Genomic DNA, 16,872 nt, shown 5'->3' on the forward strand with positions numbered 1-16,872 from the left:
TATAAAAAGAATTATTTGTATTATAATTTTATATAATTTTTATATATAATATGATTATCACTAATTACTATTACACATTGATAATAGCTTATACTTATTGAAGATTAAAATTGGACCAGGAATTTTGAGACTATATATATATATATATATATGTATATATATATATAGTATTGTACATAGTTTTAAGATTTTTGAAGAATTACATAACTATTATCTATAACCATATCCATATCTATATCTATAAAATATGATTTGATTTTTGCTACAACCTTGGGAGTTAGTTCTAATACTTTCCCCATTTTATAGATGAGGAAACTGAGGCTGAGGAAAAATTAAGTGAATTAATTGTCTCATAGTGAGTGTCACATAGCCAGAAAGTATCCTATGTAGGATTTGAAAGCAAGTTTTCCTGACTCCAAGTACAACACTATTTTCTCTATCACCTCTAGTTGTATTCTTGAATGAATTCTGCTGAGTTAGCTTCATTTAGGGAGTTATCTGTTTCACTAGCCCTTTAGCTCCTTTCTAAAAAACAATTTCCTTAGTATAAAGGGACTGATGGTCATTAGACTACAATTGTTCCCCAGGAGGAATTCTTGTCCCACATGCAACTAGGTAGCATAGTGGATAAGGAGTTTGGACTGGAATTAGGAAGAGCTGAATTCTCAAATCAATTGTAAAGGACCTATGAAGGCAGATTCTATTCCACCTGTAGAGAAATAACTGATAAACAGAATTATGTGTAGTATTAAACAGCCAGAAGGTCACAATGGCTACGCTAATGAATGTTTGTCCCAGGACTGCTGAGGAATAGATCTCATTCATAATAATGTGCAATGAGAAAGTCTTGAACATTAAGTACATCCTGACTGCATTCTTAGGCACTTAGTATATCAAATATATTATCTGTATTTTAATTTCATATAATGTTTGTTATATAATTATATTAATATAATATATTATATAATAAATATATAAATAAATATATATTATATAAATACATATACATATATTTATAAATTTGTGTCAAATGGTGGCCTTTTTTGGTAGAGGGTGGGGAGGGAGGAAAAGAGAAAATTTAGAACTTAAAATATAACCAAAAAAAATTAAATAGAACTAAGTTCAAATGTAGCCTTAGATCCGTAGTAACTGGGTGAATCTGAGCAGCTCACTTAATCTCTGTTTGCCTTGATTATCTCAACTACAAAATGAGAACTATAATACCACCTGTTTCCTATATTTGTTGTGAGAATCAAATGAGAAAATATTTGTGAAGCATGTAGAACAGTGCTGTTGTGTAATAAATGCTTAATAAATGCTAAGGAAGCTAGGTGGACAATGGATAGAGTACTGGGTCTAGAGTCAGGAAGACTCATCTCCATGAGTTTGAATTTGGCCTCAGACACTTACCAACAGTGTCAAGCCACTTAATCTTATTTGTCTTAGTTTCTTTATCTGTAAAATAAGCTGAAAAAGGAAATAGAAAACCATTCTAGTATCTTTGCCAAGAAAACTCAATTTGGTGTCATAAAGTGTCAGGAATGACAGAATAACAATTATTATTATTACATGCATCATACATATAGCATGAGGGAACATCAACAAGAACACATAAAGTTAGCTAGGTAATCAGACTTGCCAGAGTCAACCTGTTGTAATTAGCTCTATAACCACATTATAAGGGCCACTATTTCAAAAGTTAGCCTACCCCTGCTTTTTATATGTTGCCTTCAGGCAATCTCAGAGTTGGAAACAGGTCAATGCCCTCATGGGGTAATTAGAAACAGCTGCTTAACTCAAACCTAAGTATTTTATCTCAGAAAACTATTACTTTATGCTCTTTTTTAAACAAAGCAATTGTTAGAGACTACTTATTACCTGAGACAGTGTAGTGTAACAATGAACATCAGTAACAGATAACCCAGCTTGATTAGTAACTGTTGCCTCCCCCAAAGAAGAGTTCTTTGAGAGGAGGAACTATTTCATTTTTTGTTTTGGTATTTTTGGTGCCTTGTGAAGGTGCCCATACATATTGCTGTTGTTTTTCAGTTATGTCTGACTCTATATAGACCCATGTCTAAGGGGTTTTATTTGCAAAAATACTGTAGTGATTTGCCATTTCCTTCTCCAATATGTCCCCATTTTACAGATAAGAAAAAAATAGGGATTAAATGACTTTCCTCAGGGTTACATAGCTAAAAGATTACATTTGAACTCAGATCTTTCTGACTCCACACCTGGTGCTCTATCCATTGTACCACCTACTTGCCAGCACATAGGAGGTCTTTAATAAATGCTTTACCTATTCATTCTTGATGACTTTTTCTTATATGATCAATGAATATCTACACATTTATTAAGCTCCTACTAGACACCAGAGATATATAAACCCATAGAGTCCAGCTATTGGGATAAAAACTCTCTCTTTGATAGACATCAGAGATACAAAGACAAAAAAAAATGAAACAATCTCTGTCCTCAAGGAATTAACATTCTATCAAAGTGATACATGTATACATATAAATATATATACAAAATAATGACAGTGGAACACTAAAATCTGAGAAGAAGATCAGGAAAAGCCTTATGCAGGAAGTGGAGTTGGACTTGAGCAAAGAAACAAAAGTTCCTAAGATGAGGAGAGGTGAAGGATTAGGATAGAGCACAATAGATTAGAACATTATATGTGAAGAAAAACACAATCAGTTTGAATGAACTGTAAGATGTGAGGTCAATAAAGCTAGAAAGGCAGTTTGAAAGTAGATTGTGAAAAACCGCAAATACCCCAAATTGGAATTTATATTTGTTTCTAGAAGTAATAGGGAACCACTGGAATTTATTGAGCAGGGGAACAATATGGTAAGACCTATAGTCAGTAGTTGATCAATAAGGGTCAACTATATACCAAGTACTGTATCAAGTGCTGGGGAAACAAGTATGAAAAAAGAAAGTCCTTTCCTTCAAGGAGCTTACATTCTTATGGAGGGAAGAAAACACATGAAAGGAAACTGGAATGAAGAAGAAAGCAAGAAGGAAAATTACTTGAAATGAAATTGTTATGAACATGTTTTCAATGGAGTGTTGCTAGTGGGAAGTGAAAGATGGCTAGCCTGGACTCTTACTACATTTGAATCAGAGGGAGAATCCCTAGCAACAGAGGATCCTATTGGGTGTAAATTCTGGAGCTATAGTTTAGGAATATTACAGCTAGGTGGTAGAGTGGAAAGAGCACTGGCCTTGGAGTTAGGAGGACAGGAATTCTAATTTAACCTCAGATTTACTAGCCATGTGATCTTATCAAGTCACTTAACCCTGAATGCGTCACATCCAAGGCCATCTCCAATCATCTTGGTTCATATCTGGTCACTGGATCTTAGATGGCTCTGGAGGAGAAAGTGAGACTGCTGACTTAGCACAGCACTCCCTCACTCAAATCCAGTTCATGTGCTTGTCATGGCATCATCTTCTTCGAGAATGAAGGACAAGCAATAATTAATTAATTATTATTTTAGGAAATACATGCAAAATGGATCAGGAAGACTGGAAGCTGAAGACCAATTAGGAGACTATTGCAACAATCCATCCATGTTAAAGTTAATGCATAGCCTTAACAATGAAATCATTGGATCAAAGTGCATGAAAATTGTAGACATTTTCTTTTTTTTTAGGTTTTGGCAAGGCAATGGGCTTAAGTGGCTTGCCCAAGGTCACACAGCTAGGTAATTATTAAATGTCTGTGGTTGGATTTGAACTCAGGTACTCCTGACTCCAGGGTGGTGCTCTATCCACTGCACCACCTAGCTGCCCCAGACACTTTCTTTTGTATACTGCCAAGATACCCTTCAGAAAGAATCTACACATTTGCAATTAAGTGGTGTCAAATGGAGTACAAATCTCATAGATTCAGAACTGTTAGAACTGGAAGGGATTTTAGATTATCCAATATCCTCCTTTAACAAAGGAGGAAACAGTCACCAGAGTTCATGTTTGTGCTGATTAGAACCTAGATCTTCTGATTCTTGGTCCAATATCCTTTCAGTCATTGCTGAAATTTGGAGTCCCTGAGAGGCAGGCATTAAGGTACCAGCTCTTCCTTAGCAGCAGTCCCTAGTCTCATGACTCAAGATAGGAACCAGTTAGTTCTTTCAGCATTCTCTGACCCTCACCTCTGTCTGCCCTGTGGGAAAAAAAATAAGGTAAGTTCAGGGATATGGCTTAAAGGGTTTGCTTCATTCCTTTCCTTGAACAGATTGTGCTATCTAACCCGTTCTCCCTCTCCATTACCCACAAATGGACAATTCTTTTGTAAGGAATAGAGAACTTGGGAGCATTACCTTCTCCTTAGGGGCAGCCCAAATCCAGTCCCTGGAATCTCTGAATCTCTAGTGTAAAAGCAAGGCTTCCTCCTCCCATTCTTATCCCATTTGGCCTCTAGAAAGTTTGAAAAGTCAGGAAGGATAAAACTTTTAGAGAGAGAGATGAGAACATTGATGAGGGAGAGAGGTCCCTAGGAAGATACAGATCTCTAGCAAGGGTGGAAGTTCTATCTCCCTTCCTACTTTTTTCTCTGACTTTCAAGGTTAAATCACTATTAGGGAAGGGGGACTAGGACCCTGATTGTCATTAGTCTTTAGAATGCCTCTTTTTCTCAGATGGTTGGGTCACAGTTGGAAATTCCTGCTCAAAGAACTAGTTAAACTAATGGCTTCCAAGTCTACTTACCAACAAGTCACCAGTTACCCCAACACACACACACACACACACACACACACACACACACACACAAAAACACACACATCCAATACAACCCCACCCCATACCCAAGCTCCACTTCCACCTTCTTTTAGAAAATAATATAATTACCCATCCACAGTCCTAGAAATCTCTAGCCCTTTCCTTCTGGAGGTTATTGTCATCTTAGGGTCAAATACCTGAGCTCTTGTACTCATTCATTAAAAAGTTCTACCTTCTTGAGACTTAAATGAACCCATTTCTCATTATTTACCTAATAATTCCTTTTTGGAAAGGAACTATCCTAATTTCACCCTTCCCTTATGATTCCTAGAGTCTTCAGTTTTTTTTTCAGGTTAGGAAAAGAAAAGATCAGGCTCCCTCTTTATAAATTCTTCCAATCCATAACAATTTTCTTCTAATCAGGGAAAATTTATCCTCACAACCAAGTTACTAACTCACTCAATTAATTCCCCCCTTCCTTCCCTATCAATACTCAATTAGCTTTGAATGCTATGTTTACTAAGACCTAAAGTTTTACAGCTTGCTCGGGCCTACTTGCCTTTTAAAAGAGCCTTAAAAATCAAACATAACAGTTTTAAAAATAAATTATATGATGGTTTTCTCCTATCTTCCAGGAATCTAGTTAACTTACTTATGCCACTCTGAAACTCTGTCCTACTTCATGTCAGTTTTCACTGGGATACAGGAATCAGAATTGTTGAGGTGAATCACTGACTTTTCCCTGTTATCATATGAATATTCATGCCACAGAATAGAGTGGGGACAGCTATATGACACAGTCGATAGAGGGCTGGGCTTGGAGTCAGGAGGACCTGAGTTCAAATGTGGCTTCAGAACCTTCCTGTGTGACCCTGGGCAAGTCACTCAACTCTATTTCCCTCAATTTCCTCATCTGTCAAATGAGCTGGAGAAAGATATGACAAACCAATAGTATCTTTGTCAAGAAAACTCCAAAAGGATCATGAAAAGTTGGACCCTATACAACAGTATAGAGCGGGAAATCTAATTTCCATAGAGTTTGGAGGGTAGGCCCGTCTTCAGAATTGGAAAGTATTTCGAAAACCGGCAGTCACCAGAGTCCATCAGAATCTCCAAGCAGATCAATCAGAACAATAACAAATATTACTTGAGCATCTTCAATCTATAAATGAAAAGGAAGAATATAAGGAAATACAAACTATCAGAACTCAAGTCCTATAGTAGATTCTACTCCCTCAAGTCGTTTTCCAGAGGACATGTAATGGGGGCAGTCAGACTATTTGTTCCACTGGGGATGAAATGTCAGCACTTGGGGCAAAGTTGTGGCTTCTCTGATCCCAATGTGGCTCTGAATATGACTTGCAGGGGGCGGCTAGGTGGTACAGTGGATAAAGCACCGGCCCTGGAGTCAGGAGTACCTGGGTTCAAATCTGGTCTCAGACACTTGATAATTGCCTAGCTGTGTGGCCTTGGGCAAGCCACTTAACCCCATTTGCCTTGCAACCCCCCCCCCCCCCAAATGAATATGACTTGCAGTGATGTGATGGATGGGTTATCAAAAGGAGAAATGTAATTGTTTGATAGAAGTCTAGATGTTTGCACCTGGGTGGTTGTAGAAGAAGGAATATATATCAGGGGTACTGGAAACAGAATTAAAGGATTGGATGAGGGAAGGGGAAGAATTAAATCTTTTAGGTTTCTAGCCTTTATAATTGGGAGAATGAAGGTAAGACCATTTCATTTCCGTCTTTATATTTTCAGTATCTACCACAATATCTGATGCCAAGAAAATATTTAAAAATTATTGAAAGAATGAAATTAGGAGGGAGAAGATGAGTTCCATTTTGTACATGTTGAGTTTGATGTGTCTTTGTGGTAAAAAAGAAAATCAGTAGGCAATTGAAATTTTAGGCCTGAAGCAGCAGGAAAAGGTCTAGTCTAGAGATATCGATTTGGGAGTCATTCACATAGATAAGACAACTAATTTTATGTCATAAGAGTTGATAAGATTGCCAAGGGAGATAGTCTATAAAAGGAAATAGCATTGGGGAATTTTTCTAACTAGGAATTGGGAGGAAAACACCCTTTGAGGGACACCCCTAAAGGATACTGAGAAAAATTGATTAAATAGATAAGAAGAAAACTAGGAGAAATCAGTATTCCAGAAAAGGGAAGAGAAGAAAGACCATTGAGAGAGGATTGATCCACAGTATAAATTGCTGCAGATAATTCAAAGATGAACCACACAATTTCTGGTGCTATGTAGTTCAACTTAAGATCCCCCCACCCCAAGAATCCCCAGTTACAATAATTGTACAAATAATCATTCGATCTTTTTTTTTTTAAATCTCCAGTGAAGGGTAATATATTATTTCCTGAGACATCCTACTCCATTTTTGGAGTTTTTTACATCTTACTTCCCTTCATGTACTCTATGATGCAGTAATTCTAACCTCCGTACCATTCCTCAAATAAGGCACTATCCTCCTAACTTTGTGCATTTTCACTAGTTGTCCACCTTATCTGGGATTCTTTTCCTATTTATTGCCACATCCTTGGCTTCCCTCACATTTCAGCAAAAATTCCATCCAGGGCTTTTCCATGATGATTTCCACTTTACCCTATTTATCCTAAGCTCCATAATAGGAGCTTAAAAGAATGCTTGGTGATTTGATTCTAGTCATTTCAAAGAAGAGAAAGAAAGAAGGAAGGCAGGGAGGAGGAGAGAATGAAAGAGAATAGACAGACATAAGGACTGCACCTGCAATTTCAATAATATAGGGAACTCTTATGTGAAAGGACTCTCTCTTCCAGTGCTGGCAAACAGAGTTGCCTAGAGCACAGATAAGGTTAAGTGACTTGCTCAGTCACATTGCCATTATGTGGCAGAGGTTTGATTAAATCAGATCTTCTAAGTTTTGAGGCTGCCCCCCCTACCCATTATGTAATACAGCCTCATTTATATATATATATATATATATATATATATATATATATATATATATATATATATATGTTTTACTATTTTAAAAAAACCGGGAAGAATGAAATGAACAGAACCAAGAGCATAGTTTATACAGTAACTACAATAATGCAGTCCTTAAAAGTATTCAGAGCTCTGTCAAATTCTCAAAAAAAACTAAAACAAATCAACAAGTCATTCCCTAATTGACGAGTGGTCAAAGGATATACAAAGGCAATTTACAGATGAGGAAATCAAGTGATCCATAGTTATATGGAAAATTGCTCTAAATCATTACTTATTAGAGAAATGCAAATTAAAGCATCTCTGAGGTACCACCTCACACCTCTCAGACTGGCCAATATGACCAGAAAGGACAATGATTAGTGTTGGAAGGGATGTGGGAAATCTGGGACACTAATACATTGTGGGTGGAGCTGTGAACTTATCCAACCTTTCTGGAGAGCAATTTGGAATTATGTCCAAAGCGCAACAAAAAAGGTGCATAACATTTGATCTAGCAATACCACTACTGGGTCTATATCCTGAAGAGATGATGAAAAAGGGTCAAAACATCACTTGTACAAAAATATTCATAGCAGCCCTGTTTATGGTGGCAAAGAATTGGAAATCAAGTAAATGTCCTTCAATTGGGGAATGGCTTAATAAACTGTGATATATATATATATTATATATGTATATATATGTACATATATACATATATAATATATATATACATATATACATATATAATATATATATATTATATATTATATATATATATATATATGTGATGGAACACTATTGTTCTATTAGAAACCAGGAGACCAGGAGGGATGGGAATTCAGGTAAGACTGGAAGGATTTGTGTGAACTAATGCTGAGCAAGATGAGCAGAACCAGAAAAACACTGTACACCCTAACACTAACAGCAACATGGGGGTGTTGATCAGCCTTGATGGACTTTCTCATTCTATCAGTGCAACAATAAGGGACAATTTTGGGGTATCTATGATGGAGAATACCATCTGTATCCAGAGAAGGAATTATGGAGTTTAAACAAAGACCAAATTTAGAAAAAAAAAGTCTGTTATCTTATTATGTAATTTTGCTATCTCATACTTTATTTTTCTTCCTTAAGGATATGATTTCTTTCTCATCACATTCAACTTAGATCAATGTATATCATGGAAACAATGTAAAGATTAACAGACTGCTTTCTGGCGGGGGGAGCAAGAATAGAGGAATAATTGTAAAACTCTAAATAAATAAAATATTTAAAAAAACCAAAAAAAGTATTCAGAACTCTGGTAGGAGAATTATTACTTCAGAAGACTAGTGATGCAGGATTCCTTCCCTTGGATTATAATGGGAAACCATTCTCCAATATAGCCAGTATGGGGTTGTTTTGCTTGACCATTCACTGTTCTGATTGACCTGCACAATGCTCTTCAGCTTATTAATGTTCTTTAAAAATGTGATCCTTAAAAATGAACATGACACTAGATATAGTCTGACCCCGGCAGAGTATAGTGTGACTATCACCTACTTAGGTGTTGAAATTATCTTTTTTCCTTAATGCAACCCAAGACTGAATTAGCCTTTTTGGTTGACATATTATACTGATTCATAGTAAACTTTCAAACCACTAACAGCTTCTCTTTCAACTTCTGCACAGACAAACTGGTGTCTGCCATCTTCTACTTGTGAAATCGATTTCTTCAGCTCTCATGAAAGTCTTTACATAAATCGTTATTAAATCCCATCACCTAAAATTTAGCCTAATTTTCTAGGCTAGAAAGATCTTTTTGCTTCAATTTAGCAAGGAAGTCTCCAGTAACTTTTGTGATAGCTGTTTGAGCGATGAGGATTAAAAGTTGCAATTCCATCTATCAGTGAACATTTATTATGGGCCTACTAGGATACTAGGCACAGTGTTAACTGTTGGTATGCAATGGCTGAAGGAATAAATGAGTGGCAGGTAGGTTCAGAAGAAAAGGGCGAAGATGAAACTGTGTCAGGGTGAAAAAAAGAATTAGGGGAAGAGTTGTTTTTTGATTTTTTACTTTTTTTTTTTTAATAGGGGAGATCTGCTGTGTACTAAAAAAGAAAAAAAGTAATGTCATGAGCTGAAAAACAATCATTCAAGGTATAGAAAAAAATTGCTGAAGAATTTTGGACAAGTCTGCCGGACTAGGGCTATTTGTGATAGTATACCGGGTGGAGATAGAACTGAATATAGGAATTATGCAAAAGAGTATCTAATTATTCACATTTACATAACTTTATAATTTACAAAATCTTTTAATGTGTTGTCTCATTTGCCCCTCCCCTTCTCCATAACTCTATATGAGGGAGATAATGCATATTCTTTATTCAACAGCTTCGGAAACTAAGATTAGGGGGAATTAGGTGACTCGTTTAAGATCCTCAAGGCTCGAAAGTGGCATTTAAAACCAGGTCTTCCGACTCCAAATCCAGGGCTACTTCCACGACACACCAGCGATGCCTCTGGCTTGGAAGAGTACAAATGTAGTGTTTCAGAATGTCCAAGAAGATCCGGACTTTCTCAGCCCAGGACTCTCGCGCCCCCCCCCCCCCCCCCGCCCCCCAGCAGCTTCCAGTGTGTCTAAACCGGCCTCCCACGGATTTCCAACCACTCCGGTCCCGGCAGCGCGGCTGCCATCCAGGGTCCGCCGCCACTCCCTCCGTTTAGGCGGGAGCGGCTCCGCCAGAGCCGAAGAACCGGCCCGGGGGGCGGGCGGCGGCGGCTCGGCCCGGGCCCCCGTGGCGCCAAGCGCAGGCGGCGGAGGGCAGAGAAAGGAGAGAAAGAATCCAGTCCGGGTTTTGGCTGCGCGGGGCTCGCGGGCTGCGAGGAATGGCTAGCGAGGAGGGGAGAGGGGGCGGTGGTGGAAAACACACAACACAAACAGCTCCAGCGCCGCCGGAGAGCGGGGAGCCGTAGGCCCGGCAGCCGGGGCAGGGCCCGGGCGAGGCGCGGCGGCCGGCTCGGGCCGCGTGCATGGAGCCCTCGGAGGCGGCCTGCACCGGCTGTGGCTCCCCGCGGGCAGCGCCGGAGGCGGCCCAGCGCGCGCGCACACCCACCGCCGCCGCCCGCCGGCGCTAGCAGGAGCCGGCGGCCCGCCTCCCGGCCGGACCGCTCGGCGGGGCTCGGGCGCAGGAGAGGCGCCGCCGCCGCAGCCCCGCGCCGCCGCTCGGGCACTTGCATGCCGTGGGAGGCGGCCCCGGCGGCCCCCGGCAGCCCCGACCCCCGGCGGGCTGCGCCTCGAGCGACAGCCCGAGCCCGAGGAGGAGGAGGAGGAGGAGGGCGAGGAAGAGCGGGGCGAGGAGGAGGAGGAGGAGGAGGAGGAGGAGGAGGAGGAGGTGACAAACTCTCCCGCTTCGCACCGCGGCCCGGAGCCCCTGCGCCAGGCATGCAGGCTCGGCGCCTAGCCAAGCGCTCCAGCCTGGGGAGCCGCCGGGGGGGCGCCGCGCCGCCGCCGCCGCCGCCGAAGGAGGGCGCCCGGCCCGGGCTGCCGCCGCCGGCCCCGGCCCCGGCCCCGGCCCCGGCCCGGGAGAACTGGAGGCCGCCGCCCCCGCCGCGCCGGCCCGGGGCCGCCCCCCCGCCCGCCGCCGCGGCCCCCGCCCCGGTGCTGCTGCTGCCGGAGGAGGAGGAGGAGGAGGAGGGGGGCGGGCGGCGGCGCGGCCGCGGCAGGCCGGAGGGCAAGGCGCGGGGGGGCGCCGAGGAGGAGGACGACGACGACGAGGACGACGAGGACGAGGAGGTGGTCGTCGAGGTGGTGGAGGAGGACGAGGACGACGACGTCGAGGAGCGCTTCCTGCCCCCCGCGACCCCGAGGGGCCAGCCCCGGGGCCCGCTGAAGGTGCGTCGGCGCGGGGCGCCCGGGAGCCGGGCAGCGGGAGGGGCGTGTCGGCGGCAGGGAGCGCTTGGGGGCGGCCGGCCGCTGCTCCCCGGCTGCACCGGCCTTGCCCGGCTCGCCGGGGGATGGGCCTTGGCCGGGACCCGGAGCCGTCGTGGGATGTCTCCCACTCAGAGGGAGCGGGAGCGTGTCCGTGTGTCCGACTCTGCGTGACTGTCCGTGTGTCCCACCCGGGGGGGGGGTGCTGTTGTTCTCGATCCCGGGCCGGGTCTGTCAGACGCCGCCGAAGGCGAGCCCCAGCAGCAGCTTCCCGAGCCCCGAAACCGCCGGCCCGTAGCCTTCCTGCCCGGGACCTGTTGTCCTGCGGCGCCGGCCGGCCGGCCGGAGGCACTTGTTAGAGCCCCCCGTTCCCATTTCATGGAAAAAACAAGCAAGTTCTTCTGCCCATCGGGAAGGCTGTTTGCAGGTTTGGGGCTCCCGCTCTCCCCATCAGCATCCAAAAGGGCCGTAGTTATTTTGGCCAAATTGTTATTTTCCCCAAATTGTTGATTTAGGGAAAAAAAAATACCGATTAGGGTCAGCCTGAGGCAGCCAGCCATCTAAAATGAGCCTTTTTTTTTCTAATTATACATTGTTGTTGGAATTTACAGAATGCCCCCCTCTACGCCGAAGCAGAGACCGGTATTTTGGTGTTTATGTCTTCAGTGTATGATAAGGAGTTTATTATACAATTGTCTTGCCAGGGCTTTCAAGGCATGGGATTGGATAGCACAGCGATTGCTTGGATATATGTTGCCGAGAAGTTTTGAGAGTAACAGTGGTAAGCTGTTGAGCAAAGGATGATTACTTTTCATTATTGCTGGCGGGGTGTGTGTGTGTCTGTGTGTCTGTTTTGGTGTGTGTGTGGACTCTGCTGTTAACTGAACTTTTGTGAAACAGATGTTTTTTGGAGTCCAGGGAATCTTCTGAACCTAGCTATTCTTTTAAACTGAGCTAAAAATGTAAAGATTAGAAAACAGACTTCCAAAACTTGAAAACAGCACATCTACAAAACAAGCGACTGTTTAACTGTAACAAAGGAACAATGACCTCAATAAGCTAATGAGACATTGTTCTGAAGCTGGCAATTAGGATCATTTTGGGGGGAATGGGGGAGGGCTGCTTTCTAGGGTCCAAGCCATGGTCCCCATTATGGTCACCTATGTATGCCTAGAAAGCTTTGAAGAAAGTATGGTTCTTGGGGGTGACTAGGTGGCACAATGGATAGAGCACAGGCCCTGGAGTCAGGTGGACCTGAGTTCAAATCCAGCCCGAGACAGTTAATAATTACCTGTGTGGCCTTGGCTAAGCCACTTAACCCCATTGCCTTGCAAAACCTATTAAAAAAAAAGTTTGGTTCTAGGTTCTTCTGTTTGCTTTTGGAACTGAGCCCTTCAGAACTAGGGTGATATATCTTTTGAAAGAAGTTTTGCTTTTCCCATGGACCATTTCCCTTTTTTGGGAAGGGGGAACCAGAAATCTACTTTGCATTTTTCATAAAAATTTTAAATATAATTAGGTGTCAAGAAGAAAAGTGACAATTCTAATGTGCTGTTTCAAGAAAATTCAGAAAAGAGAATCTAAATTAAAAATAAAATGTATTTTACTAACACCCTATTCTGCGTTATTGTATGAAAGTGACCCTAGATCATCAAAGGCCATGACCAGTAGAGCAAGTAGTCTGGACGATCAAAGTTCAAAAAACTTTGAGTAAGGACTGCTTGATGAAATATATGTTAGAGGAAGATAAGAAAATTGGCCATCAAGTAAATAATTTCTTGGCCACAGCAATTCAGAGAATATTGTGCATTTGAGAGGATGTGGAGTGCAGTGGAAAGACTGCTGGGTTTAGATTAGACCTGGATTCAAAGTTACCTAGGAGAACTTGTTACTTGTAAGTAAACAGAACCAAATTTACACACTTGTGAAATGAGGGTAAGGAAAGTGTTATGTAAATCTTAAAGTACTATATTATAAATATGGCTTATTAGTCTTTTTCTTCTTCAACTTCTACTTCATCTTCTACCTTCTCCCCTTCTTTCTCCACCACCATTACCAAAGCCAGCTGCACTGCCAACAAGATCACCATTACTTCCATTGTAGAGGGTTAATGAGCAATTCTAGTGAAAGTAATACTTTCAATAAGAAAGACAAGAATTTTAAACTATAAATATAAAACAAGTAAACAAGGTGGTAGTGATTTGCATTTCAAAGAGCAGTCATCACTTTTCAAAAGATTCATTGCTGGATTCTACTTATTTGAAAAATGATTCATTTTGTATAAATTTGGTTTGTATACAGCTTTTCAGGAGTGTATTTATTGTTAAAAGAAAGGTATGCATCGTCCTCATCTTTCATTTTCAGACAGGGTATTTTAATTGCCTTTCAACCTCAGTGGTCTACTAATAGAATAGAAGAAAATAATTTTTAACAGGCTATAATATATATCAAGACAGTCTCTTGCCTGATTAACTTCCTTAATTCATTTTAAGATGTATATCAACATTTTCTGAAAAGGATTTAGTTAATTTACAAATCAAATAGAATGCAAAATAAAATATATAATGGTAAGAACAAATCAGAGATTCTGGTTAGAACCCTAAGCAGAGATTCTTAACTTGGGATCTGAGACTAGAATTCCTCATGAATTTATATTCAGGAAAGATTCACATTTTTTTTTTTGCAAGGCAGCGGGGTTAAGTGAGTTGCCCAAGGTCAAACAACTAGGTAATATTAAGTTTCTGAGTTCACATTTGAAACTCAACTCCTCCTAACTCCAGGGCCAGTGAACCACCTAACTGCAAGATTCATCTTTTAAAATTTTCATTAACATCTAATTAAAATTTAGCTTTCCATTCAATTATTTAAAAATCATCATTCTGAAAAGGGGTCTTTAATCTACTGACAAAGGGGTTCACAGAATAAAAAAAGATGCAGCACCCCTCGTCTGAAGGAAAGAGGAAATAGGGGCTAATAGACACTTAAATTATTAGATTAAATTAGATTGCTATTGTTAATTGTTTATTGTTATTATTGCTATTGTGAGACTTTTTTGCTAACTAAGGCAAAAAAGAAAAGTTATGTTACAAAATTTTCTGGGAGTAGGGGAAAGCAGACACATTTATCTTTAAAAGACAAGCTATTCCCCCCCCCCCCTTGAATTAAGCTTGAATTTTAGATGTGGTTCTTTATTTAAGGGCCATTAGGAAGAATAGTTTATCTTCAAATTTATTTTACAAAACAATATAAAATGTTTCACTGGTTATTAATTACAACCAGTGAAGACCTACGTTGGATGATTGTATTGGGAGTGGAGTAGGGTGGCTAATAGGTAGTCTATTGCTTCATTTTATTATTATCCAACTTTTAGTACAAGGACAGAATTTGGAGAATTTAGATGAGTGGACAGAGAACAAGGCATTTGCATGCCAGAGGCATCATCCTTCTTGTGGGTTGCTATCCATAAATGTGACTTTGTGCATCATGGAGAGTGGCATTTTCTGGCATTAAAGTATTTGAATGGTTACAAAAAGTTATCCGAAAACATGTCTCTTATTGTACCTTCCTGTGAAATGTACTCTGTGCAACAACCTACCATATCACCTCCAGATTTTTTGTTCAGTTAGATGAACTGAATGACAGAATTGATAGTTGTGTTCTACCGAAACGTGTTCCATAGGAAATCTGGATTAGAAATAATATTTCCTAATTGGCTATAGATGTTTTATTATACTCTCAAATGTGTTCAGAGACTGGCTGGTGTTAGGTTGTAGTGTATTCATGGTTTGAATTGTCCAGTTGTAGATAACTGTAGCACAGTAAAAGTGATAAGCTTTATTTGTGAGGGAGTTGGAGGAGTTGTAGTTCTGTTGTGAAAACTTAGTATCCAGAACTGTGTTCTGACAAACTGAAGGCCCAGAGGCCTATTCCTTTATAGGCTGGCCAGCTGGAGTGTCTGCAACTAGAACTCTTTCCTAAGGAAAGAACTTTGAACTTTTCCATGCATCTGTACAAATTACATTCCTACAGAGAGCAGTTGACATTAAACTTGAAAGTTCTTAAGGTGGGTGTTATCTGCTATTGATTTTCTTCAAGAGTCTTGTTAATGGGCCCACTATTGTGAGCCAGTTGCAAAATATATTAATGAATAATTAGCTGAATTGACCTGTTAGTTGATCATTCAAATGTTGAATCTCTATTGTTTGTTTATTCATTTAACAAATATTTATTGTTGTTGTAATCTTTGTAGAGCATTAATAGAGGCTTTGAGGGATACAATTATGTCTAAAACATAGTCCTTTCTGTATATGGAGTTTTCAAGTTAGTAAAGAACAAATCAAGTAAAAGAATAACTATCAAATTGCCATTAGTGCAGGAAGTCATCTCACAATTCTGATCTCCCCTCCCTCTCCCAGTAAATATTATCAGTTCAGGTTTCCTTAGAGCATTTTGTTTTGTTTTGTTTTGTTTTGTTTTTGCAAGGCAAATGGGGTTAAGTGGTTTGCCCAAGGCCACACAGCTAGGTAATTATTAAATGTCTGAGACCGGATTTGAACCCAGGTACTCCTGACTCCAGGGCGGGTGCTTTATCTACTACTACCTAGCTGTCCCAAGCATTTTGTTTTGATAAGAATAATAATAGCTTATATTGATGGAAGAACTTTAACATTTGCAGAGTGGCATACATGATCTCCTGTTCTCTCTTTTGACCTTCTCAAATTTTACCTCATATTATGCTTACCTGTTAGATTCCCCCTTCTCAATAAAATGTAAGATCCTCATACATTTAAAATGCATGACCTCACTTTGCACATTTTTTTTGGGGGGGAATCTAACTTGTGATTTCATTGTTATAGTATTTCCATTGAGAAAACTCTACCAGTACCCAGTAGCACCCTCTCTGTAATTTCTAGTCTTAATTGTCTGAACCATGGAGAAAGTAAATTATTTGCCCACCTCTCTCTATTAGGCCACAGTATTTACTACATATAATAACAGATCTTTGTAAATGTTTGTTGAATTGAACTAGAGTGTCCTAATAATAGATAATGATAGACAATATTTATGTAGTACTTGATCATTTATAAAACATTTTGCATATAATATGACCTAAAAATGGCCTAACCAAAATACAATCGTTTTTGTTCATCCTTCATTTTGGAAGACCAATGACATCATGATGTTGGGGTAAAATAGTTGATGATGAGTGATATCTTGACTTCCTAGTGAATTGGATTTAAGTGACATAATTGCACAA

The 16,872-nt window shown here is 40.6% G+C and overlaps 1 protein-coding gene across 1 annotated transcript in view; it reads left to right on the top strand.

Annotated features, from left to right (window-relative positions):
• The first annotated feature begins 11,114 nt into the window (after positions 1-11,114).
• Positions 11,115-16,872, top strand: part of ZNF704 (zinc finger protein 704) — a 321,346-nt gene continuing 315,588 nt past the window's right edge. The window contains exon 1 of the mRNA XM_074202917.1: positions 11,115-11,579. Coding sequence (XP_074059018.1) covers positions 11,130-11,579 — 450 coding nt within the window. The 5' untranslated portion in view covers positions 11,115-11,129. The remainder of the gene's footprint in view (positions 11,580-16,872) is intronic.

This window comes from Macrotis lagotis, chromosome X (assembly GCF_037893015.1).
Source record: "Macrotis lagotis isolate mMagLag1 chromosome X, bilby.v1.9.chrom.fasta, whole genome shotgun sequence".
Classification (NCBI taxonomy): Eukaryota; Metazoa; Chordata; class Mammalia; order Peramelemorphia; family Peramelidae; genus Macrotis; species Macrotis lagotis.